The 26,270-nt window shown below is 37.6% G+C and overlaps 1 protein-coding gene across 8 annotated transcripts in view; it reads left to right on the top strand.

Moving 5' to 3' along the window:
* Positions 1–26,270, top strand: part of lrp1bb (low density lipoprotein receptor-related protein 1Bb) — a 251,401-nt gene that overhangs the window by 63,476 nt on the left and 161,655 nt on the right. For all 8 annotated transcript variants that reach the window (XM_056389279.1, XM_056389275.1, XM_056389278.1 and 5 more), the window contains one exon: positions 18,232–18,369. In XM_056389279.1, the coding sequence (XP_056245254.1) occupies positions 18,232–18,369 (138 nt within the window). The remainder of the gene's footprint in view (positions 1–18,231; positions 18,370–26,270) is intronic.

The raw sequence follows: 26,270 nt of genomic DNA, 5'->3' as shown, positions 1-26,270 counted from the left end.
GTTAAGATTTTCCAACTACAGCAATCATCTCTCACATGATAGACATTGAACTGTTGCTGTAGTAATGTCATTTTTATAGTCTTTTATATATTACCTACAATAGATTCATTCTTCAATAGATGTATTTTTATCAATTTACAAAATATGCTCTTAAAAAAAAAAAAAAAAAAAAAAGTATTTATCCATAGTGTTTTTTTTTTTTCTTCACTTTAAAGAGTTATTTATCCAAGAGGACTCTTGACTACTACTTAACTCTCAAGGGCAGGACAGCACAAAAACAGCTAATCATTTCAGAATAAAACAAAACACCAGTCTGGCTGAAAATATGGAGTTATTGGGGGTGTTGTATTCGGTGAACAAGTGGAAGTGCTGTATTATTCCTCGAAGAATATGCTTGACATGTTCGACTGCAGTCATGTAAACCTTCATTTGCCCTTCATACAAGGGTTGGTTGTAGCGGGCATGCTCTCTTTAGTATTAGTATTTACTCACTTATGGAACATAGATTTCCTTTAATGGACAAACGAAGCAGCAGTTTCACATTATTATGAGCTAAATTGGCTTTAGTAAATTATGAGGGTGGGAAAAAGCAACAAAACCAAATTATTAGCATTCACTGCAGGTTCCTCATCAATGTGAGTCATTGGGTATAATTAGGACTTTATAGTTTTGGCAGTGACATCTGTGCATAAATTGACCGCGGCATGCAATAATTATTAATCCCAAACAGGTCATTTATCAAGTAGGCTACTTGTGGGCTGGAAATGATTGTTACAAAAAAAGATGGAGGCCTCACTGCTTATATTGAAATTATATTACATTATATAGTAATACATTATATTGCATTGTCTCTAATGTATGAATGCAATAGTTTCCTAGACTCAATTCACACTGAGATAAAGCAGCACAAGTTTGTGCCCTTAGGTAGGATTGGGGAGGTATAGAAGATGGAAGGATGGATAGTCTTTCCTCAAGACTGCAAAATCAAATGTTGGACCAAGCACTTTTGCATCTTTTCCCTCAGATGCTTTGTTGATAAAGTGAGTTGTAGGCTTTGCTCATTGCTGCATATGTCGCTCCACCTTTTTATATCTTGTGCTTCTTATTGAATGCCTGTCACATGTAAGATCTTTTGTGTTAGTGAAAGACTGTCTCAGAATTCTTAGAGCAAGTGCTCTTTTTAAAGGGGCACTCCAAGGATTTTACACCTTTAGGCATCATGAAAAATAGCTGAATAATTTATTCTGTGTTTAAGACACTTTCTAACATTTTGAAAGGTATAACCAGTTCAAGTGTTTTTTGGAGTTTGATCCACACTCGGAACTAAAAGTCATGATATCTAAACCTGCACTGCATTAGTGGGTTATCAGTCATCGGGCAATCAAGTCCTCCAATGTCAGATAGCTCTAAGACCCTTTGACACCTCAGACTGGATGGCTCAATAGAACATTAGCAAAAAGAGAATTTTTTTTTTGTAATTAAAACTGTTGTTGATTATTATTTCAACCTGAACAACAGGTGAGAGCTATAGAGGAGAGCTATGACAAGAGTTTGGTGCATATGAATGTAAGTTGAAAAGTAAATCATCTTAATTTATTTAGTTTCATTGTATGTAAAATTGTATACACTTGGGTCCCATGTGGTGTTTGCTGCAGATTTCTGATATCCTCTGTTATTGGTTTCTCTGTGTGCTATGATCTTTCACTCTCCCTTTTTGTGAAAGATGTTTTAAACATAATAGATATAATATAACCTCTGCACGGTCGCTGTGGGCCAAGTCGTATAATCTCCAGAAGGCCATTAATTATCCCTTCAATTAATGTTGGCACCATTTTATTTACAATGCCTGCAGAAAGACGACCTTGCATATTCATCTATGGAATCAGGCACAGCTCATTATAATGGATTATGTATTGATAGAAAGAGGAATTAGATCAGCTTTGCCCTGCAAACAGAAGACAGGATGGGAATATATTCTGCCTTCTTAAATGGTAGCAAGGGCTGCAATAACCTGTGGAGAAAAAAAAAATCCTTTCTATAGGATGATATTCACTGAGCACAGCCTTAGAGGATTAAAATAAAAGCACAAAAAATTCAGCATGGTGCCAAGCCATCAGTACTTTAATTTAACTGTGAACAGTTTGGGCATTATACAGAGGAATTTATTATCTTAAGAAAAAAGCAAGGTAATACATTACACACTATCACCTAGAAATATAAAAATGTTGGTGCAACTGATGGCCTCTCTCCACTCGATTCTGGCTCGGTCAGGGAGATGTAATCACTGCATCTTCAGAGCCTGTGGGGAGAAGGGAAGGGAAGGTGGCCTTGGACTGCAATATCTCAAGAGTAGAAGGAGACACCGGTTTATCCGCTGAGCCACGGGTCCCGTGGGACAGGGCAGCTGACGACAGTTATTCAGGGAACTGGGAAAAACAGTCTGTCTCCATGAATGGCTAAAGAAAAGCCAGCAAAATGGCAATGCTCCAATTGTTTAGAAACTGTCAGATTGTGTGCTTTCTGTGCAATAAAGAGTCATACCTTTTGCTATATCGTGGAGCTAAGCAGCATCTAAGCAGTGGTGATGGTGAAAGCGGAAAGATTGAGAATTTGCCAAGAGCATGATAATCATATTCTTAGTTTTTGTATTATACTTACAAGGAAGTTTAAATGTCAAGACAGTCTGTGGGCAGGCAGATCTGCTGTTTGCTGTGCATTTGAGATAAAGTGGGACTGTCATAATTTACTTTCTGTAAATATCTTCTTCTAGAATTTAATAAACTTTCAGTTCTAATGGCTGTCAGCATGCAGCTCTCTCCCTTTGTTGATGCTACACGCTTGCAAACAGTGTCTTAGAACTTAAATCCTTCATGAATCCTTCAGGAAAGGATTTCATGGACTTTTGGCTCGTCTCAGTAGTGCTGCCATGAGACGCTTTGTGAATCTGGTGGACATGGAGACCAGTGAATCCTCTGATTGAATTGTCACTCCCAGAGGAAAAGACAATAAAAAGGGTCAGCGACTGACTTCAAAAACATGGTCACTGAAGCTGTGTTTCATGGCTGTAACTTGGCTCGACCCAGTCAAAAATTATGTTGATCTCGGTGTCCTCGAGGCACAGGGGAGGAGAACTGTACAAAGACAGCTCTCTCAGGGGTTTTTCCATTTATTCTCCTTTAACTGCAGGGGAGGGCATGTCTCCCCATGCTTTGCTCTAAAGTCCTCAGATTCTCTATACTGAGTTCATTGATATCCTACAGAGTTTAAAAACAAACAGTATGGTAAAAACACAGCAAGAAAAGATAAACTCTTCTATGATGCAGCACTGAGTGCAGCATTTTTAGCAGCAGCAAGTTCTGTGTAGTTTTAAAACTGGTGAAGACAAGTCTTTTTCTTTTCAAACTTGTAAGAATACTACTGCATATAATGTTTGTCTTGACCCTTTTTCTATACATCTTGTGTGTTTATAGCAGTGTCAGGATTCCATCTTATTCCGCATATGGTTGTGTTTCACTCTGCATTGGAGAGTGTTTTACTATCTTTAAGCTATAGTTCTTTTGGTTTCCTGTCCCACAAACTCTGGACACTACTTGCCCAGCAACAAACAGCAGTGTAACATTCAACAAGCTCAAGAGGTGGATATTTTACTATGGGGCTGATGGATACCAAAGCAAAGCTAAAAAAAGGAAGTGCGTATTTGACATTTGTCAAGAGGTCACCAATAAAGATTAGTGTTTTTTTTTTTTTTTTTTTTTTTGTCATGTAGCCTACATGAAAAAGTAACTGACAAAACTGCCTGTTGCATAAGAATATTTATCATTATTGAAATAAATGACAGTTAATAATGATAAAGATTACAGAATATCATAGATTGTAAGGCCTTTTTTCTACAATTTTACTTAAATTAAATAACTTATGAACACATCACAGTAAGTTGGACACCAAACATTCTTCACTGCGCACTACTCATAGCGCTGCTTTTCATATCACTGTCTCAACATCGTGCCTAAATCCTTTCCATATGGACGCTCGGCAAAAAACAAATTTTGCCTCCTTACTATGTGGCCCTGAGGGGAAGGAGGGGCTGAGTGAATCAGTGCGCTGCGTGCAGCTCCACAAAGAAGTAAAGGCACAAATCACAACGTCAGACATATTTTATATTGGGCCTATATGAGAAGTGTGAATAAATCTTCAGTTCATTATAGAACTGTGGAAAAAATTAAGGTGATTTACCAGGTAGTAAGATAGAACACTTCTCCGCAGAGCCTTGTGTAACACTGCCTGTGTTACAAGCAGTGTATGCACATTGTACGCCTACATATTAGGCTACTCTCTTGATAATGCTCCTTAAAGGTGTAATGCGTAAGATCTGGCCAGAATTTTAGTTTAAAATGTCAAAAAAATAAACTAACACTATAAATAGTATGTGAAGGAGCCACAGTGATGATGTCATTACCAAGACCTCCATCGATTATATTTCAGAGATATCTACTGAAATGAGCATGCTAACAGACTAGCTGCATCCCAGGCCGTGTTGTAATACCACCTAAACATACTAAATGCTGTGGGGGTCAGTGTAGCGTCTAGTCTGCCCTCAGACCCACGAACAAGAACTTCCTCCTGAGCTTGAAGTAATGCTACAGCTCCCGACAAAAAAAACCCCCAAAACTCCCGACTAACATCACAGAAAAGCAGAGATGGCTGAAGCGCCTAGAAAGCGATCTTTGTCTCCATCCCAAAGGACCACTCCGACAAGAAACCACATTCAACAGCAAAGACAAGAAGAAAACACAAGTAAATCCTGGGGTGGCTTCCCACCGCTGGAGACAGCTCCGGGTAAAGAGATGTGGTTTGATGCCGAGCTGCAACTTTTCTTTTAGACTGGTGAGTAACATCTAATGTTGGACTGTAGCGAAAAGTATAATTATTGCAAATGACAAACCGTACCGACAAACTCTTTGTGGCATGAATGTATGATTGATGATGTTGACGGACGTTTTAGTGATTTAGTAGAATTTACCCTGTTCCTGTGGCCGTTGTCCAGCTAGATGAGTCAGTAAATTTATTTTACAAGTAAAACAAAGAGACTGTTTGTTTGTTTGATCCAGAACCAGCGAGTTCAGGATCGACTGCCTAATACTGTAATTATTTTAGCATATTCTTATCTATCCTTACTATTCATTATATACACACAACAGACCTAACATGTTTGAATATAAAGAACTTGTACGCTCTAAACTAATTGTCCTATCACATGTTTGTCTGTATCACGACCAGAATTCCAGTCGAGTCATCCCCAGTGATGGACCAGCACCTGCCTTTTCTTCTGTGTCTGCCCTCATCAATCAACAACCATATTACAGTAACACCTTGGAGTATTATCCCTGCACAGAACAGATATTGTCTATACTTTGATCTCTTCTACATCCTGCAGCAGGAGTTTTATCAACACTTTTGCGTAAAGTTTATTTCATAGTTTTATTTTTTAATATGTCTATGTATATTTATCTTTTTGACTATTGCGGTATTTTACCTTTTTTATTGTTTTCTTTTAATGTTTATTGTATACTGCACCAAACACCAAGCCAAATATATTACAAGTAAAAACCTACCTGGCAATAAACCTTATTTTCTGATTCTGCCTTTGTGATGTCGTCATACCTTGTTCATGCTACTGTAGCCTGACACCCATGTGTCATGCAGTATCCCCTTGCCTTCATATTTTTATAGGTAAATGAAAACATACTGTTTGCATTACAAATATTTATAATTTGTTTCAGTGCTATCAATAATAAATGCACATATAAATGATAAATTATAAGGAGCATGGAGAAAAAAACATGATTAACTCGACAGGGGCAAAGAGGTGAAATGCTGCCCCCTATGGAGGTGGAGCAAGTAGCACGATCTTACACATTACACCTTTAAAATAACATTGAAATATTGTGCCACTGACTTCAGACCACAGCGCAAGTGTATTTGCTATTTAAACACTCGGAGGTGGACGGGAAAATGAAACTGTCGTTCTGAAACTAGAAAAGACACTTGGTCTACATTAGCCTTGTACTGCTTTGCACTGGGTGTAAGACAGAGCCCTGCATCTGTGATGCACATAGCTGGTTGATGTGGGGATGAATTGTAGAAAGGAATAAACTTAGATTGTACTTCCTCTGTTTTCTGCTTGCCCCACACTGTGTCTCCCCTCTCACTCTGGCTACTAAAAATCAATCCATTTGACCCACACATAGCTGAGTTTAGCTAACCAGTTGTTTACAGGTATTCTTTCTAGTTTATGATTTGTCATGCTGCGCCTCCCTGAAGTTCTGTGGTGCCACCCAGGGAGGTGAGCCTCACACTTTGAAAACCACTGTTTATCATTTGTGTTTTCTTGTGCTGAATTTACATTCACTGCCAATGGAAGCAACATACCCTATATTTAGTGTGCCACATCAGACATTAATGCAGGTGACTGGAGTCTGTAACTGTAACCTTAAGGTCTTAGTTTTGAAATTAGGGTTGGCAATTAACTGGAAAAAAAAAATTAGAAGCGCCATTTAGAAACTCTCACATACTTAACCAAATTAACCGGCATGAGCAAGTTAATACTTTCCTCATTGCGTACGTTCATAAACCTTTTGTTCAACCTTCACCCTATCCAACTAACGTTAGTCTGCGCTTACTTAAACAAGGCTGATGATATGGATGACAGGAGAGCAAACGGTGAGCCTCAAACCAAGCAGCAGCACATCTTGACTTCAGTGAGGAAGACATGGAACAAAAATTCAAATGCAGACAATGCAGAAAAAAAAAAAATCACCGCTCAAAGGGTAACACTACCAATATGTTTAATTACATTAATTACAAAACATGCATGGTTCAAAAAAAGAGACTGATGAGCTTCAAACTTATCGTTAATTAATCGTGGTTGAGGTAAAAGTTTGAAATAATCATGATCTTTCCCTAATCTTAACCATACTATTGTTGCTGTTATTGAAGAAATCATGAAAATTTTAAAAATGCTGATTTTGGGTTTCTCAGAATTCTCCAATATACAGTAGATGTTCTTGTCTTATGATACAGTTGGCAAATAACAGCTTTATGTTGCTTCAGCTGCATGAAGGTATAGTGAGATCATTTGACGGTCACAGCTAGATTCCTCTGACCATACCAGACCATTAAACGCAAGTCTGATCGTGATGCACATTTCTTTGATGTCAAACTCCCATTGTCAACTACTTCCGAATGTTTAAATGGCAAAGTCCCCATGGAAACACTGCTTAGAAGTGCAGAGAATATTTGGTCTGTCTGTCTGTGATGAAGCTGCAGTAATAGTCAGTGGATTCCAGGCTGCCTATCAACATCCTGCAGGGTATTTTATCTGGCAAGTGCCATATTGAAATAAATGTATCGCAAATGTGTCTGGTTCCCGTGAGAATTGGCACCAGTAGGATGGAGGTTTAGGGGGTAATGTAGCGTAGCACCTTGTTATTGAGCTGAAGGACAGGGCCTTTTGCATTATGTAACGTTTATTTTCCTTCCTCTTCGTCTCTCCCTCCCTCCCTGCTGAGTTGTAACCCTTCTGTTGACTCATCAACTAAAAAAATTCCCAAACATGCCATTATTACAATGCTGCATGTTTGTGTTCAAGCACCACTTCTGCATATTGTTAGAATTATTCACTGACAGTGCCCGACTCATTGAATGTTTAGGAGACCATTATATCTTCATGGTTCAGCTTTCATACTGCTGTCTTGTGTAACGATGATCTGGCGAAGTTATGAGAAAGCTCACAGGTTATATTGTCAGCACACTTGACAACATTTAATGTGACTGAGTGTTAGTAAAGTGAGAGTTAATTGGATATCATGTTAGGTTCCTCAGCCCTGCGCTTGACATCTGGATTTTATTTGAGATCAAATGCAGCACACTGTCCTCAGCTATCAATATATTTAACCTGCCACACGTGTATTTTGTTTGCAGGCTTCGTGATCTTGTGATTTTTAGTCTGCTATCAACATATTTAACCTGCCACATGTGTATTTTGTTTGCAGGCTTCGTGATCTTGTGATTTTTAGTCTGCTATCAACATATTTAATCTGCCACATGTGTATTTTGTTTGCAGGCTTCGTGATCTTGTGATTTCTTTTTTTTCTTTTTTACAGCAGAAGGCATACGGCTTTGAAATAAGACTTTTAATTTACTATTTCTCTCCCACTCCCCCTCTACATTTGGAACAGAACTTATGTACACTTCCTAAGGCTTGTGCCATCTGTTTTACCAGTAGTTTCAGTAGGCAGAGAACAGACACAACAAATATTGTGAGTATGTGTGTCTTTGTGCTTGGAAACATTTATTCCCACGAAGGCACTGTATTTTTTTTCTTTAAGTCTCTGTGATTAAGACTTTCTCTTCTGTCAAAATGCGACAGAAAAATCATCCTCTTCGCCCTTAACATATAATTTGTTCCCATTCAGTCCTCTGCTTGCTGCATTGCCCTTGTTTCTGCAGTTTGACACATTTCTGTGTGTTTGAGTATTTGTCTTACGCAAAACCATTAGTGTGAGAATGAATTTCGTTGCCTGGTGACAATCTTGCACCCTCACCATGTCTCATCCATGTCAGAAGTGATGCACTGGGAGGAGCGCATTACTGCTTTGTCTTTGCTCTCACAGCCCCCATCTCAACAACTAAGCTGCACTGACACATTTTCCCTTTTGCATTCCCTCCTAGTACGAATATTATAAAGGACAGCATCCCAGCTTGTCACCTGAAGAACCAAAGAAAAGAGCATATTTTATAAACCTGACACGCTTACTGTCATGGAACCAGTGTGACATTAAAGTACTAAAGTCTACATTATATCCCTGCTGCTACAGCAGAGAACAAAGCATCATAGTGATATGAGCTTTAACTGGGAGCAAACACAGTGACACATATTTACCATGACACCCAATGAGAATAATGGCTGAGTGATGAGTGCTGTTCATCTCACAGTTATACAGTAGCCAGGACTTGACTCTCAATGAGCATGAATCAGTGACATTGGCCTTTATTTATTTATTGATAATAAATAATGGCTACTCTAATAGATAGTGAAAGGAATAAGCTAACACCCTCTCTTCTAGCCACTCTATAAATATGGTCATAGTCCAATGATTATTTCAAGGGAGCTGGGATAGTGCCAGAGGATATTTACAGAAAAATACATGTCCTCCCACTTGCTGTGTTTATTATAGTCTAACCATGGTCCTCATTAAAGATATATATTCACAAAGAGTGAAACATAAATAACGGCAAAGGTCATGGCTTTTTGCTAGAGCTATTATAATTTAATGGAGGGATCCAAAGCCAAAGGATATAAGAACTCCTCCATTTTATTGGAAAGACATGTGGTTAGTTCACACTGTCATTCACATCCAAAGTTCAAACCGCATTTTGATTCAGTCCATCTCCTGCCTCCAGCACATGTGGCCAAACATTGACTCTAGTTATAACAACAACAAAAGGACCAAACAAATAAAGAAAGAGACAATTTCATTAGAAATTATAAATATAAAGGCAACCTATTGACTCCTGTCACTGTTACCCACTTAGATACAGTGTAGGAAGTACTGCAATTTAACTGGATCACAAGTCCTCCAAACTAAATGTTGTTTGTCCTTGCCTTTGGAAATGATTGATTTGAGTGTTTTCTCATTTTGCGCCTTCATTGGCAGCTGGTTACGATTTAACTACTTGCTCTAAGTTTGTTCAGTAATCATGGTTTGTGTTAAAAAAAAAAATTCTTAGTGCAAGGGGCTGCTCATAGTGATGAACCCATAGACTATAGGTATATCTTGACTATGCACTTCCCTTGCTGCACTAAACATTGCTTTAGCACCAAACATCTGAAAGGCAAAGTTTCCGCCTAGCTTTTGATGAGTTGGTGTGGAGCAAAACTCTGCTAAAAGCAGAGTGGCTATTGGACTTCATCAAGTGGCCAGAAATGCAATTCCAAATGAATGTTAATGTTGCTGTTTGTATACTGGATGTGTAAATGGCCAACTATGTGCTACAATGGCTGCCAATTCAATTTTATAAGATGATAAAATGGCAATATTGTGTTTAAAAGCTGTCATGCTCTCTCCAGGTGGCCAAAAACAATAAATCATTTCTGCATAGTTAGAAGAGACCAGCATTGACAGTTGGTAGAAGACAGGATACGGACAGCAGTGTCTTGTGTTAAAACTAAACACTTTTTTGAGTGTAAAACTTAAATAATTTTAGGCATGTGAACAAATAACCAGTGTTGGTGTTTTTTTTTATGAAGACAATCTCTATAATAGATTTTTCTTATAGACTGTACGTTATAATGGTTATTGTTTACTGTAATTGTTTCCTCTCTGCACAAAGAGATCCCTTCATAAAACAATATCATTGTAAGTGATGGTAGACAAACTCCTCATTCTGTGCAAACAATGCATTCTCTAGATCAGTTGAATATAAATTGAGGCCTCAGCAGTCTGAGTTATACAAATCAAGTGGGGGGTCTTTTTAGTGTGAAAGCTGCAACATCCTTTAATCAACACTACAAATCTTCCTGCAGGGGATCCTAAGGTAATACTGACTCCATTTGGGGTCAGTAAACTATGTGTCTGTCTGAACATTTGTTATACAAAATACTGTATGTCAAAGAGCCATTAGCCTACAACACCACATACGGTGCATGGATTGAGGATTTGCAATGCAGTGACTCTGTGTGAATTCAGGGAAATGAATTCAGTTCAGACAATGCAATACATCAGAATCTCATTGCACCATTGATGACATTATCACAATTGTGTATTTGTTTCCTTGATGAAAGAATGCCAGCATTAAATACAACACTGTGCATTATACTCCTAATGAGATCATTTTCTCAGTGAATATTGGTTTGAGCCTCTCTGACTACAATATACTGTATGTATTATTCATTTGAAGCTGGCCCCAGAACAATTAGATTATAACATTTGCATAATGGTCGGTCACAAAAGTATCTCTATTGACTAATTATGTTGGTGTTTTCCAAATAATGATAAATTGGCCATTTTGCTGTTTTTTGTGTATGGTCTTTCTGAAGTGCAGCTTTAATACACTGTCCCACGACTCATTCCTCTCTGCGGACTGATGTATTGATTCTTTATTATAGAGCAGAGCCAGGATGTCAACATCTGGCTTCATTCCACTGCACAGTGGCAATATGTTTCCTCTTTCAAATAGATTTGATTGAATCCTCAGCATAATTTACAGCACATGATAAGATATACAGATTTTATCTGCAAGTGGTATTTAACATTTCCAAGATAAAAGAGCCTACAGGTGTGAATGTGCGTCTCTCATTCTCTGGTTGAGCCGACTCACTGGCTGTTTTTCCATCATAAATGCACAATGTCAAATATTTCCCTGACTATAAAATCAAGTTATGTACTAGCGACACCGAGTATAGCATATACAGTATTTAAGACATTTAAAACTAAGCGGTCAATCTGGGGTCTGGAGCGACCACAAACCTATCGGAGAAATGCAGCTGCACAGTTTAGCCTATTACACAGTCAGTAGAATGGTACAATTGGTTAAATGTTCACTGATAAAGCATTTTGTTCTGCCAAGTTATCTGATTTTACATTAGCTTACAATATCCAGTTAGGGTGACTGTAGAATTATTAAACTTCTGTATGGTTATGTCCAGGCACTAGCATCACTTTGGTCAAGGCTGGATCATGTCCTGGTTTAATACAGAAAAGGTTCAGTGACTTCTGATAGAATGTGTTTATAAAAGTGTAACCAAACCGTGATGTTTCCTTAACTTTATCCAAAGGTTAAGGAGCTTTAGTTACCCTGCCCTCTGGTGCCACAGTCCTGCACTTTTTACTTCAACCCTTTCAGCCCAACCACCCCTGGTCATTCTGCCGCTGTTAATAAATTTACCACATCGTTCATTCAAAAATGATGTTGCCTGTACATAATCCAGCTAGCAATTACAATTCTCATCACAATGTAATTGGTAACAATATTTAGTAACATATAAACACAGTTTCTCATAGCTGTCTTTCCCTCCCCTCATATTGCAAGCAGTACAATATATTTTCAAAGATTGTTGATGCCATAGCATAAGACCATGATAAACTACAGAACTTTTTCAATGCTTCAGTTATTTAAAAAGTCTAGGCTACAGTACTCGATGATGCCGACAGAGTATACTTAACAGTCTCAATGCAGCGTGATGTGACATTATACTGTAACACTTACTGCAGCACTAATGTGCTGTATTCACATAAAGGTGGTTTACCATGATGCAAGAGATTTGATGGAAGGGTTCATGTGAAATTTGCCTCTGTCTCGTCTCAGTAGAGAGACAGGTCAGGGACATGTAAGCTTGGGGGCTTGAGATGGGGGAGGAGGGCTGACCTCTGCTAAAAGATAAAAGTTGCACCATCCATCAACTCCAAACTTGTTTTATTAACATGCTGTGTCTTTTCAGCTGGCTATCCAGCTTCTGGTAGGCCACATGCAGGAATTAGTTGGGTGTGTGAACCCCGTGGCTTCACTGTGCTGCATGCAATCAGTGGGCCCAGGTTAACTACTGATAGCCAGCAAGTCCCACCTAATTGTAGAGTGGCTGCTTTAAACACAATGTTTTGTTTTTATTTGAGTTAAATAAAGAACATATGACTTTTTGTTTGTGGAAGCTTTTAAATTGCTGGAAGGCTCCTCAGACAGAGCTTGGCTGAGTAACAAAAAGTATCGAGTATTATAACTAGCTATTGCAGATCTGATCCTTAATGTACAGACGGACAAACAATGGAGTTTTTTTAGAGCCAAACACAGTAATGTTCTTGATTGGCCAAGTTGGTTTGGCCTCTGTCCAAATCACATGTGGTTCATGTGCTGAAAGGTGTAAAGCTACTGAAATAAGCAAGAACTGAGGATGGCTGTAGTACAGGCCTGTCAGAGCATCACCAATTGCTGGCCATGCATACCCACAAACATGCAAAGCCATACGCATTTTTCCACATCCAGTTCATACTGTGCCACTGGCTGCTTCTCGGTAGCTCATTGGCACTCACTCGCACACATTGACGGACCCTTCTGCCAGATTGACTAAAAACAAAAATGCATACCTGTTTATTTGCATATAAAACGCGGAAGTGAGATCGGATCACAAGTGGTCACTCTAGATACATGCGGAGATGCAATTTAATACCAGATCTGAACATGGCCTGATTAGTTGCTCCTTGTTCTGATGATTCTGAGAAAGGAGACAAGTGCTATACATTGTCAGTTACCAAAGGCACCTTTATCTTTTTGTGTATTGAAAATTAGGCATTTAATCCAGTCATAATATGATTAAGTTGTTTCTTTCACTGTCTGTATGGAAACTTCTTGTCCTTGGGACGTTCTGATTTGTGGAAAATATTGTATATGTCAAGGGTCAGACAGATCCAGCAAAATAAGCTCTTATGGCAGAGTACATAATTTCAAATGCCAAGGATATAAAGGTCACACAGGAAAATAATCATTTTAAAGATCCCTTCGTGTTAAGAACACTGTGCTTTCTGAAAGACTGTGGCTGAGATGGTAGTAAACTCGTGTTTACTACATTGCACTTTATCCGTCTGCATTTTAGCCGCTCACTTTGTTGCCATGGTACTTTTGCCACATACTTCAAGTGACACACGTTGTTCATGACAAGGAGCACGATAAGTAGTGCTGCCACACATCATAAATTTATCCAAAGACTGTTTGCCTTTGTGATATGAATGCAGTGCTGTGTACAAAGAGCACATGTAATCAAATCAAGCTGAGATATGGGGAAAATGGCTCATCAGCAGTACTCACACAGTGTTAATAATATCATTGCTTTCCATCCGTTACTCAAGTAATGCCATAACATCACAGTGCCCAGACACTTTGTAATCCAAACTTCCTCAAGCTTTAAGCATGACAAGAATAGTGACTTCACCACGGACAGACAACATGAGTTCAGTTTCCATGAGTTCTTGAAGCTTTAGCTCACACAAACACACACAGAGCTATACAAGCAGAATAACTGAAATATTCATGCCTTTTACACTTTATATTTATTCTTCCACACCAGTGACACAGCTCATGAGCTCATAGATGAATGCTAACAACTTCTGGCAAAATCATTTTTGTCATGGATTGTTTTTGTCAACTGTTTGTCCTTGAATTTTGTGAAAGTTAACACTGCTGCAGCTAATAGGACCAAGTTAACAATGTTTGTCATATAAAACCAAATTACGTTAATTGCACATTTGAATATATTGTGTTTAATTTTCAGTCTATGTGTATGTAACTCAAATCAAACCACAGAAGCTATAATAATTACTGTTTGTTTATTTGACAGAAAAAAATTTAAATTGTGTACAGCTCCCAATTTCACTCTGCACTGCTGTGGAATTGAGGGGAAGCGTACTGTATATTCTCTCCTACCTATGCAGATGAATTTGTTATGACGTATAAGGCAATGTGTCAAAGGGCTTGTCGTTACTTGCCCACAGGCAAAGTAGCTGCACCGCAGCACAGTGCAACGATTGAAAGCTATTGCTGTCTCCGCCGTTTCTGACATTTTGGCTCAGGTTCAGATTTACCAAAATGAATTTGCACTGTCATCATGCTGTACTCATGATCATGATTAGATTAGAGATTTATGTAGGAAGAATATACGGTTAGGGTTGAAAAATGTAGTGCATACATGTCATTGTAATTGCAGATTCACCACAAAAGTGCCTGATACTGTTATGAAGCCATTATGGGAAGTCTGCATTGGCGTAGCCTCAGGTCAGACATCAGGATGCTACTTTAATCAAATCAATCAAATTTAACCATAAATTAAGGAAATTAAAGTGTTATTTCTTAGGGATATGATGAATCCCTCTATATGGAAGTTCAAGGAGCTTCCCCTGCTGATAGATTATCTGTTGTTTTTTTTCCCCAGAAATTCATTATTCCACACAAACTGGCAGTGGCGCAGATTAACATGATTATCATAATGAACATAGCTGCTGAAATTTCCCCCTTGAAGCCTCTCATTTTACATTAAATAGAGGTATTAGTTTGGCCCAACTGATTCCTCCTCAGTCACTCCTCAAAGTAGGCAAATGGCAGCATGGTTTTTAATTAACATGTTCCTATATCTAAAAGCTTGCTAGTGCCCCCTACAGGCTACATTCTTCAGTAAACCTTCAGTGCAAAATTGTTGAACATAATGAATAGAAATTTGCTACTCTATCTAGAATTACCAGTAGTAGGGCTCAAAATGTGGGGCTTGTCCTGATGGTGTGGCAAAGCTACAGTCCAGGAATTGTCTGAAATTGAAAAGGTTCATCCTCTGGAGAACATGAAAAACACTCTACTGCATAGCATCAACATGTTAGCATTGTCATTGTTACCAAATGAACATGCTGACATTAGCATTTAACTCAAAGCACTGCTGTGTCTAAGTACACACAGAGCTGCTAGTATCGCTGTAGACAGTCTTGTTGTCATAAACACAAAACAAATGGAATATTAGTTAACTGTATATTTATGAGTAGAAAACCAAAACTATCTTTTCCCCTCAGCAGTAGTACACTAGTTATTAGTTTATCATATAATACTCGCTAGATATTTTAAGTGTGAAGCTCATAGTATAACTACAGGACAAATATGGGATTGCTTGCAGCAGTGCCACTAATAAATGTGCAGTATTTCGACTAGATGGGAATGTTTTATTTTAATTAATAGTTGTGTTATAATAAAGTAAGTGATTGATAAATATTGATGCAGAACTTAACTGTTTCCCGCTTTGCCTGGATAAACATATCACACTATAATTTTTTTTTTTACCTCACCAGGGGAACATCTGCCTTCCACTCAAGGTGTTATGATTAAACTGGTATTGAAGTGCACTTGCCCATTTCATCTCTGGACATTATTCATTTATCAAACCATAACTGGGACTGCACAGTTTTTCTCTAAAATAATTGGAGATTTATACATCAGGAATTACCTAATGCAACAGGGACCCACCACAGTTTATCTGCTTTTGCCTCTCCTGTCTATTGATCTATCTTCTTGTCTGTCTCTGATGTGTTTAAATTAACTTTGTGTGCTTTTGTGCATATTAACAATAAGTTTTAGCATTATATATATATATATATATATATATATATATATATATATATATATAATGCTAAAACTTATTCTGTATTTAGTGGCTATAACTAAATATACATATAAAAAGATTTTTGTGTTTTTCAGAAGAATAAGGCTGTCATCACATTTCTAGAAACGCAGTTACCTTTCAATGAAACATACTAATAATATTTGCCTCTGAAGATGCTCATCTAACTGCTCATCATTACCAATGCTCTCTAGGGAGATGTAATTACCAGTGGATAGTATAGCTGTCTATCCTATAGCTGAGGATGTTGCATAAAATAGTGTACTATGCTGTATATTCAACTTTGAACAGTCATCCAACAAAGTACAGTAGTGTGGGAATTGACAGAGGAATTCTGAGTACCTCAGCCGTTGAAAGACCATCTGTGTACCCCTGCATGACGGATTAGAGCCACTGAATATTCATGCACCATCCCTCCCCTTATCACATTAGATTAGAACTCATGTGGTGAGAAAGCAAGGGGGAAAGGCTGACAACACTGTTATGTTGTCAGGGACCCTTACAGCTGTGTGTTAAATAGCATTTTTGCCAAATGGACATGTGCCATGGTGTGGCAATGGGTTGAATGCTCTGTGTTTCCTGTGTATTTTGAAACTTACATCAGTCACACTTTAACCTCCACCATCCTCACCCCATCCTCATTTAGCATTCATAATAAGTATGCAGATAAATGGTTTATGAAACACTATAATCTAGTTTTATAAGTGGATGTAAGAGACATATTTTATATTTATTTACAGGATAATGATCATTAGAAAGCAACTTATGCCTTTTTATAATACGTATTTTTAATATCATATTCTCTATATACGTATGTATCAAAAATATATTTTTTTATATGCAGCTTGAAAGAAGTAGAGATATCAAAAAGTCCATCCCAAAAGTGAGACTTTAAACGCACACTGGAGCCCAGCAGATGAGGCTGCCAGTTTTCTCATGTATGAAATATGAACTCTCAGAGACAAGGTCACTTATATTTGACTTACCTGAATGTGGCATAAAATACTGTGAATCACTGGGGCTTAAAGATATAGCCAAGATATATTCATTAAGGACAAAGATCTCCTGTCACCCTTTTAAGGCAATAAAACGCTTGGGAGGAGAAACTAATATGAGTCATTATTGTGTCAATACAGACGCACGCCTACTTATCCACATATCCCTTCTGTAAATCAGCACAGGATGACAGCCCTCTTTGTAATAGCCACATTAATTGCGGCATCTCTTACCTTACAAAGTAGAAATGGATGCTGTGAATAAGTAATTACCCAGTCAAGATGGTCGAAGTGTGCTGCGATGTGAATTCGTATGGGTGGGCAAACTCCAGGGATTGTTACAGATCCCATCACGTGGGTGATAAATCTTCCAATTAAGTGGCTACAACGGCACATTGGTAATTGATACCAGTGTAGTTAAGGTGGAGATGTGACACATTTACAGTGGTGGTGCAGTGGTCAGCTGTGTTTTATGTGCTCTTGTGGCTGCCACATGACTGAGGGTCACCTATGTGCCTCATGAATCCTTAAACAGCTGCTTTCCGCTGGCAGGGAGAGTCGGGCAGTTTGTTATCGGACTTCACCAGTGTGGCTGCAGAGCAGTGTGGTGAACATCTGTTTTGTGTAAAGAACAATGCTGTGAAGTATAAATACATTTGCATTTGCATATGCATAGGTTCTTCCCCCTCCTATAAAAGAGGTCATATCAGCACTTTGAGAAAAGGCACTCAAAAATACTGGAAAAATGTATTTACCTGTTTTAAAAAAAAAAAAAAAAAAAAAAAAAAAAAAAAAAAAAGATTATAATGACAACGAAATATTCAATTCTTTTTCACATATGGTGGGTATGATGATGTACACACACACACATATATATATATATATACATACATACATATGGTGTAGTGCTACTCCACATGCTGAAATAATGCTTTGTTGAGCTCATCTGGCTTTGCTCTAAAGTGATACAGTACATGAATTAATGTTGAAATAAAATATTCTCAGGTTTTTGATACTATTTTTTCATTTCAGGTGCACAGGAGGTGGTGATCAGATGTCCCCTTAATCACATACAGTGTATCGGGACAAAAAAGTGTATTCATTTCAACAAACTTTGCAATGGGGCTAGAGACTGTGAGGACGGCTATGATGAAGGAGTTCACTGTAGAGGTAAGAGTTAATGATGTTTTTCTATCTGGATTCTTTTGCCTGGGGTTTAGAATACATAAATTAATAAGTATTCTCATTATTATGGTAATTAATTAGATAATTCTCATTTTATTTGGATTATTAAGATTGTGAAATTTATTTTACCCATTAAATCTGTATTAAATTTATAAAATATATAGCTGTGGTAAATGTTTAACTTTTATTTCCTGCTAATGTGCTTTGCATAATAGGTTCATTTGTAAATTTAAGCTAACTTGTGGTTTTCTGTTATTGTAGGAGCTTAAGATTAATTTTCAAATGCACACAGATGAGCACTATTTGATCTATCCTATGTTACATCCAAATTCAACCCTTAGTGCTTTGTTTGGTGATGAAAATGCAAGTACCTGATATGATGGCATGAGCTGGCACTTTTTAACTTTTGTGGTTAAACTGATTGCCAAGGTGACTTCTCATCATCCTTCCTGTCAGAGCAGACACAGCACGACCGTAGCACCAGGTGTTGTGTTGTACACAAGTTTTTGTTGTTGCTCACATTCTTAGCAACTATTGCAAGCTGCTATGGACACCTGGTTTCTGTGATAAGGTAGCATCTGCCTTGTGACTGCTGTAGTATTGGCACAACATTAGCCCCTGTCTGGCAGAAACCATGAACTTTTTTGACCTGTAAGACGCTTAAAGTCATGCTGTGCTTTGTCTCTGTGTGAGTGCTAGCTGTAAAGAAATGCTATAGCCTCTGATTCAAAGCTCTGTCCAAAAGCATGGTTGTAGTGGTTGTAGTGTTTCACTCCCTACATTAATACTTGATTTGATTAATTTACATGGTAGAAAGCCTCTGATGAGAGCATGGAATTGAATCATTATTGAATGAAGTGGGAACACATTGTAGCAGTGTACAATATAGCTGTTTTGGTTTAAAAGTTGCCATTGATGTTTATAGATCACCTCAAATGGATAGACCAGGGATAAATTGTTTACACAACCTGTCTTGTCGTTACACCAAGGCTTGGGATTTAGAGAAACTGTAATGTAACTGCAGTAGCATAAATCTGATTCCTTGTTCTGACTACTTCTCAAATCTGCTGAATTGTTTCTCAGCTGCACATCTTCAGTATTACTGCCTTAAGGTCTGTTCATCCAGCTTAACAGCGAAGCAGAATAAGAGGTCTGCAAGTGTGGTTCAAATAGAGACTGCGTTCATGTCATGTCAGGTTTAATGAAAATGCAAAATGCCACCTGGGAGAATTGCTCAAGTCAGCCCCGCTAAAACAGGAAGGCAGTTCTTGCAGGCTCAGATATCTCCCATTACTTGTCTTATACAGTAAAAGTGTGTCAACACAGGCTGAAAAATGACAGGTAATCCACCAACGCTGGAAGATGTAGTTGATAAAAGTCTAAATTATCTGCTGCTATATCAGCTACAATATTCAACAGTATGGAGTCCTTTATACTTACAGCATTATACATAATGATACACTAATTTTGCTTGTAACTTCTTAATTACCCGGTTACAGATCCCCCAAAAGGAAACTGATTAGACACTATTCTAATATACTGCTGGTATATGATGGCAGTAACCCTTACCTTGCTCTGTCTTACTGGGAGCACAAATGAGTCACTGGCCACAATGTCCCAAAGAAAGAAAAATAAATTTTGAAAAAGAGAAGGTCAGACAGCTCTTTTAATGGCATTCTGCAATTGAATGTTTCATCTGTTTGAATAGGATGTGTGCTTCATTTTGCTTTTCTGTATTTTGGAGACCAAGCAACAGCTTCTTGGAATCTTCTCCATAAGCGTATCATTGCAACTTGCAATTACAGGGTATATATATATATATATATATATGTGTGTGTGTGTATATATGTGTGTGTGTGTGTGTATAAAGTGTAACTTTATTTAAGTGTTGTCTTTAATCTTTACACAAGACAGCTGTATGATTTTATTACCTGTTGTGTGAAATTGTGGCAACAACATTATACAATTAATATACAGCTGTATGAATTCTCTCATTACTTTGTTGCGACTGCTGTTATTTTGTATGATTTTATTAGTAGCATGTTGAATGAAATACTGATGTAATCATTCCTAAGTGATGCCGGTGCCATATGCACTGTTACTTATTATTAATAATAAGAACACTCTGTGTGTAATACGGATCTTTTTCCACCAGATCCAGATTATCTGGATCTGCACTAAATTGTACAAACTCATTGATGTCAACACCATAAATGTCAGATTTTTTTTTTTTTTTTTTACAAGATCCTTACAGTGTTCCTGAGAATTGCAGGAAATGTCAAATGTTCAAAATGTTAAGTGAAATGATAAAAAAAAAAGTCTTAGCTGTAACCCTTTAACCAAACAAACAACAAAACAGCCTTCTTGGTGGAAAAAATAATGATTGTATAATCTTATATTATTGTTCATCAGAAATAGAATGAATTTATCTCATGATTAGTACTTAAACATATCTTGATATGTTAGTACATGGCATCTCACTTTTAAATGAATGAGCAACCAGATAACTTTTTTTTTTGTCTTTTCAATATTTATACACTTTTGTAATGAATACTACTTAGTCAGTGGTATAACACATTTGCTGTTTTACACAAGTGAATCTGAAGCTTAAAGTGGTTTCACTGTCCCTGGTTCCAGGACGTCCCTCCACTTAAAACAACATTGTTTTTCTCTCTAACTTAAAATGCAACAAGTTAAAGGAAGGATAGAGCCACAGTTGAAATACTAATAAATCCACAGGCACATGGTCTCTTATTCATCAGCTTAATTCAAACATCAGGGTTAGAATGTCAGGCCTACAACTACCAAACAAGAGATGTACTATTACATGCTTCCTTTCACAGTGAGAACAACTTTCTATTGGACTGCAGTATTCATCATTGACATTGGTCCTTAAAATCTATGCAGAAACTATTTAAAATTTTTCCAATGTAACTTAAGAATCCCTGTTTTTTTTTACTGTGAATACACCTACACACCCCGTAGGGCTGCACAATTAATCGAAATATAATCAAAATTGCAATATGGTCAAGTGCACTATCCAAATTGCAGGAACAGCAATTTTTTGATAAAGGTAAAATGTGTTACAACATTTGTTGTGCATTGTTAGCACCATAAGTGTGGTGCTACATAGATGTCCCAGCCTACAAATCCTATTCCAGACATAGGGAAACATACTTGTTTGGTACAAGACTCATTTTAAAATTTTTTCTTGGAAAAATTTCAACTTTCATTCATTCCAACTAAAACCATGACTCATATTGTAATTGCAATATCTGACAAAATAATTGCACTATATATATATATTCTTTTTTTTTGGATTAGCATTCAGCCCTAACGTCTACTTTTTATAGCTTTCAATAAAGGCACACTTTACAGGCTTAAATTTCTGGTGCACTGTGATAAATCATCTATTGCCTATGACAACTTGAACTGAAATCTAAATTTTAGTCGGCCTTCACTAAATTATAGTGGCAACCCATGAGTATTAGAGTTAGGCCTTTAATCAACCAACAAACTTTAAAACCCCCCGAAAGCTATAGCTCACCACTCGCTAACATCTGGCTCTTGTCCACCATGTGAAAGGGTGCAATCTGCATACACTCCCGGGGAAAATGACTCTTTAGTTGCATGTATTTATCACCTTCGGCTATGATTGGCAGTGATGTAAACATTACACCAGGGTGAACATGCTCATTTTTGCCCCTTTGCAGTGCTGTGACGTCTTTCAGAGAAAACGACGTACGATACTGTTAAACCAGAAACTCAGCGGCTACAACTTCCGTTGAGAGTGAGCTTTGTCAATAAATTTTGAAAATACCCACTCACTAACCAAAGCGTCTCACACAAAGTCTCCGACACTTCATAGAGCACAATCCCGGGGATGAGATGCGACGTATCCAGTGTACGGGTTTGCACAACAGCTAACAGCTCACTCTTTACATGTTGATCATAGACGACCAGTTTAAAGCTCATTCAAAACACCCTAGCAACACGAATGAAGATATAAATGATTAAACCTTAGTTAATATTGACAGTTCATTTTACAGAAACCATGAGTACAAAGTATAATTAATTCAGATTTACCAGCATCATAAACCAGTAAGATGGCCATACAGGGGTGACTCCCTACCGTAGAATTCCAATTGTTTGTCTGTTCCTCAATTATTTCTATTCTTCAAGTCTGTAAAGGTCCACCGATCAAAAGAATTAAGAGGATTTTTCATAAAAATAGGCTATTCCTACTCGTGAATATTGTCATGTCATTAAATGAAAGAGCATAAACATAGCTTGCTTAAAATGCTGAAATGTTTGACCTAGAAGGTCCTGAGGGCTCCCCACTGCTAAATTATCTTTTGCTTTCATTAAAAACCATTTACAAATGCAATTCTATTTGTATTGGGCTGAAACAATTTTTATCAACACTCTTTATATCTATGGCTGTTATAAGTCCAGCAGAATCTGCTTTTGTGTTTATTTCTGATTGAGTCTTGGTCAGTCTTGTTAAATAACCTTGCTAAAGCCTTGGGAGATTTTACATTTCTTATCACTGATATATCTATTTTGGCCTCGTCTTCCTTATCTGGACTTTTTAAATAACTGCTGTTTGTTCCATTATGGGTTCAACACTGTCTTAATCTTGTGAATTGTAGACATCCTTTTTTTGTCTGTCATCTCACACATCCCTTGTCAGTTGATGTGTAACATGACACCTCTGTGCTCTAAATTTCTTTAAAAGGAACTATTTGATGTGTAAGAATCCATGATCTGAATTCTAACAATGTACCTCATAATGTGGCACTGCAGTCAGCTGCTTTGAACACTTCCTAGCCTGAAGCAGTAAAAAGATTTATTCTTCCTCATAGAATGAATTAATCTCTATAAAATATGAATTTATTTTCTTTCTTTACATTTGTTTTTACTTCATGTTAATGATAACACATTATGGCGTATCTGTGCTGTGCCAGCCTTCTGCTTAAGTGCACTCAGGGACACATACTGTATACTTTATGCTTAGTCCCACATGGACAGACTAAACTCATTGGGAAGCAGGAGAAATTGAGGTCACCAAAAAGAAGTTTTAGGCAACCAGCTGGGTCTGTTACAAAACTTTTTTCCCTCCCTTTCCTGCCCACCTCTTATGAATATACATGCTGAACATCCCGAGAGGCGTTGATATGAAGGTGCCCAGATGGAAAACCACTAAACTTCTTTTCGTTCACCTTCAGGAGACTTGCTCATTCTTAATCGCTTGCTCATGGCTGTGCTGGGGGATCTCTGAAGTCTCCACTGCTTTCACTGAGTAAGACAAATGTCAGACTTAAACACAATTCAGCATCAGACATCATATGTTATCTCTATGACAGTCCCAGACTGTGAACACAAACAAATTTCTCTCAAATGAACATGGTTAAAAGAACCAAGAGCCTGAAGCTGCTTAAAAACTTAATTTCCAGACTGCCAGTTAGTTCTCTACTAAATTTAAAAATGAAAGCTTAATTCTGATGCCAGGCTTAAACCATGTCTTGTCAAACAGTTTACTTCATGTTTTCACTTTTGCACCAAAAGGTGTTCAATATTAAAGTGGTGCAATCAGTTCTAACCCAGATAATTTACTGATATCCTAATCAGGGAAATGATTCTAGTTAATATCACAGTCTTCATTTTTATCTTTACCAATCAAGTATATTTTTTGTTGTGGGGAACAAATCATGATGACAAAATAATTAAATATAAATATTTGTCTTCTAAGTACAAAGTTCTTGAGTTTGCATTTTTTATTTATTTAAGCAGTGATGGAATCTTGCTCAAGACTGGATCATGATAGTGTCGTCAAAGATCACTGACAGAATGATGCCAACTTACACTGTCATATTGATTTCAAATGCATGTAATATTGCTGAGTTTTCCCCTATCCTCTCTTAATCTGAGCCACATTTCTGTTAATTCTTTTCTTACTTTAGATCTGAGTGAGTGAATGTTGGGCGAGCGGTACATGTAAAAGGTAACTGCAGATACCTCTCCCGACATTTAGACAACACATTAAGAAGCACTCTGGTATTTTTTTCCCTGACTAAGCTTGACCCACACAATTACATTCATCATTAATAACCTCATTTAATTATAGCATGTGATTACTTGATATTTACTGCAAAAGCAGTCCATTTATTAATGGTGTGTGGAAGTGTGGAACAGAAAAAAATCTTGCACTGAAAACAGGTCAATTTGAGTATCATAAATGGCACACACACAATAGATATAATTCATGCCTTGTTAACCTTCCAGCCTTAAAAGAATGAAGCCTATGAAGCTAGTTAAGACAACTGGACTCACTGCAAAATTCACACAATACACTTGACTCACATACTGTATACACATATCCTGAGCCCTACTCTAATATAGTGTTCTGTTTAAGCTGTTACGCATGTGCTCACTCTCTTTGAAAGAGCAGCTTCACTGCTCACAATACAACCATAGCTGCCACAGTTATTGCTGGCACTTACTATTCTATTTCATCCTTCTGTAGGCTCCGAATCTGTGTTTTCCCCCAGTAGGGAACTTTGTTGCTCTCTGATCTCTCTCCTCTCTCTTTGTGCTAAGCTTTCAAGGGTGATATCTTGGGAACAATTGATCAATGTTTTGTATCGACTATCGAGTATCTACTCTTATCTAAATTTGTTTCATGTGAGTTGTCTAAATGAACTGTAATTTTACCCTCGTGCTTCTACAGCTGTTCAAATATGCAGATTTCAACCCTATCTGTCCAACTGTTTAAGTCACATAAGGACACATAAAAACAGACTCTCCAACTCCCTATTGGTATGGTCTGCCATATGGTATGCCAAATTACTTAGAAATGGCGTGATTGAATGTCCATTGGCTTGGTATGGTGGTGTTGTAAGCATAAGGCTCATAATTGCACATGCATTTAAAAACAAGACAAAACACAAAAGGGGATAAAAAAATTTGAGACAAATTCTACAACGTGAAACAGGATGGATAAGTTCAAGAAAAAAGGTACAAGTGCCTTTTATTCAAGTTTCAAAAAAAGGGAGGAAAAACAGAACGTTTAATTTTGTAGACAAACAATTTAGCAGTTGAAAAACATTTGCTTGTCTGCATCCTTTCAAAATCTTACTGGCGCCACATACCTGTGCTTATACAGCTGAAACTATTGGCGCAGACTGATTATGTTCTTATAAAAAAATGACTCTTATACACTATACCCTATTTTTGTGGGCAAACTGAAGAATAACAAAACTCCACATGGGGAAGAAAATAAACATGAAAAATACTAAACAAAAGTCAAAAATCTCATGTACTAATATGAGACTTCAGGGTTGAACGGAACCAGCAGACAACTATTGTCAATGATGTTGGCTCTAGTCTATTAAGTGTAACACATCGTTCTACTCATACTATCAATAATCCTTCTGGTTATCCATGAGCCTTCAGGGGCATTGGCACCTGCCCCTAGTACAATATGACCTCACTCAGTTTCTTTGGGTCCTGAGCTGTTTTTGGTGTTCTTGCATAAATGTAAGATATTTTCTTACCCATCTTGAACAAAGGAGGTCATATATTGCACTGGCATAGTTATCATCCTGCCTGAAGATTCCTGGCAGCGATATGAGCTAAATCCTAGGTAGGAGCAGGTGGTTGGGTGTCAATGGTTCTAAATCATTTGCATTATTTGAAACAGCCATCTATTAAAGATTGCTTCTACTTCACTTATGACCATGGGTAGATTTTCGATGTTCAAAGTTTGTTATTTTACCATATAGAGCAAGATTCTTTTCAGCACCCCAGTTTCCTTTCCCATGCTCCTCCATGATGCGCAGGAGGATTAAAGATCCACTTCATGCCCTTTTGCTGCACAGTCTTCT

Source organism: Seriola aureovittata, chromosome 11 (assembly GCF_021018895.1).
Source record: "Seriola aureovittata isolate HTS-2021-v1 ecotype China chromosome 11, ASM2101889v1, whole genome shotgun sequence".
NCBI lineage: Eukaryota > Metazoa > Chordata > Actinopteri > Carangiformes > Carangidae > Seriola > Seriola aureovittata.
Note: the sequence above shows the minus strand (reverse complement) of the source record. Positions and strands in the feature narration are given on the sequence as shown.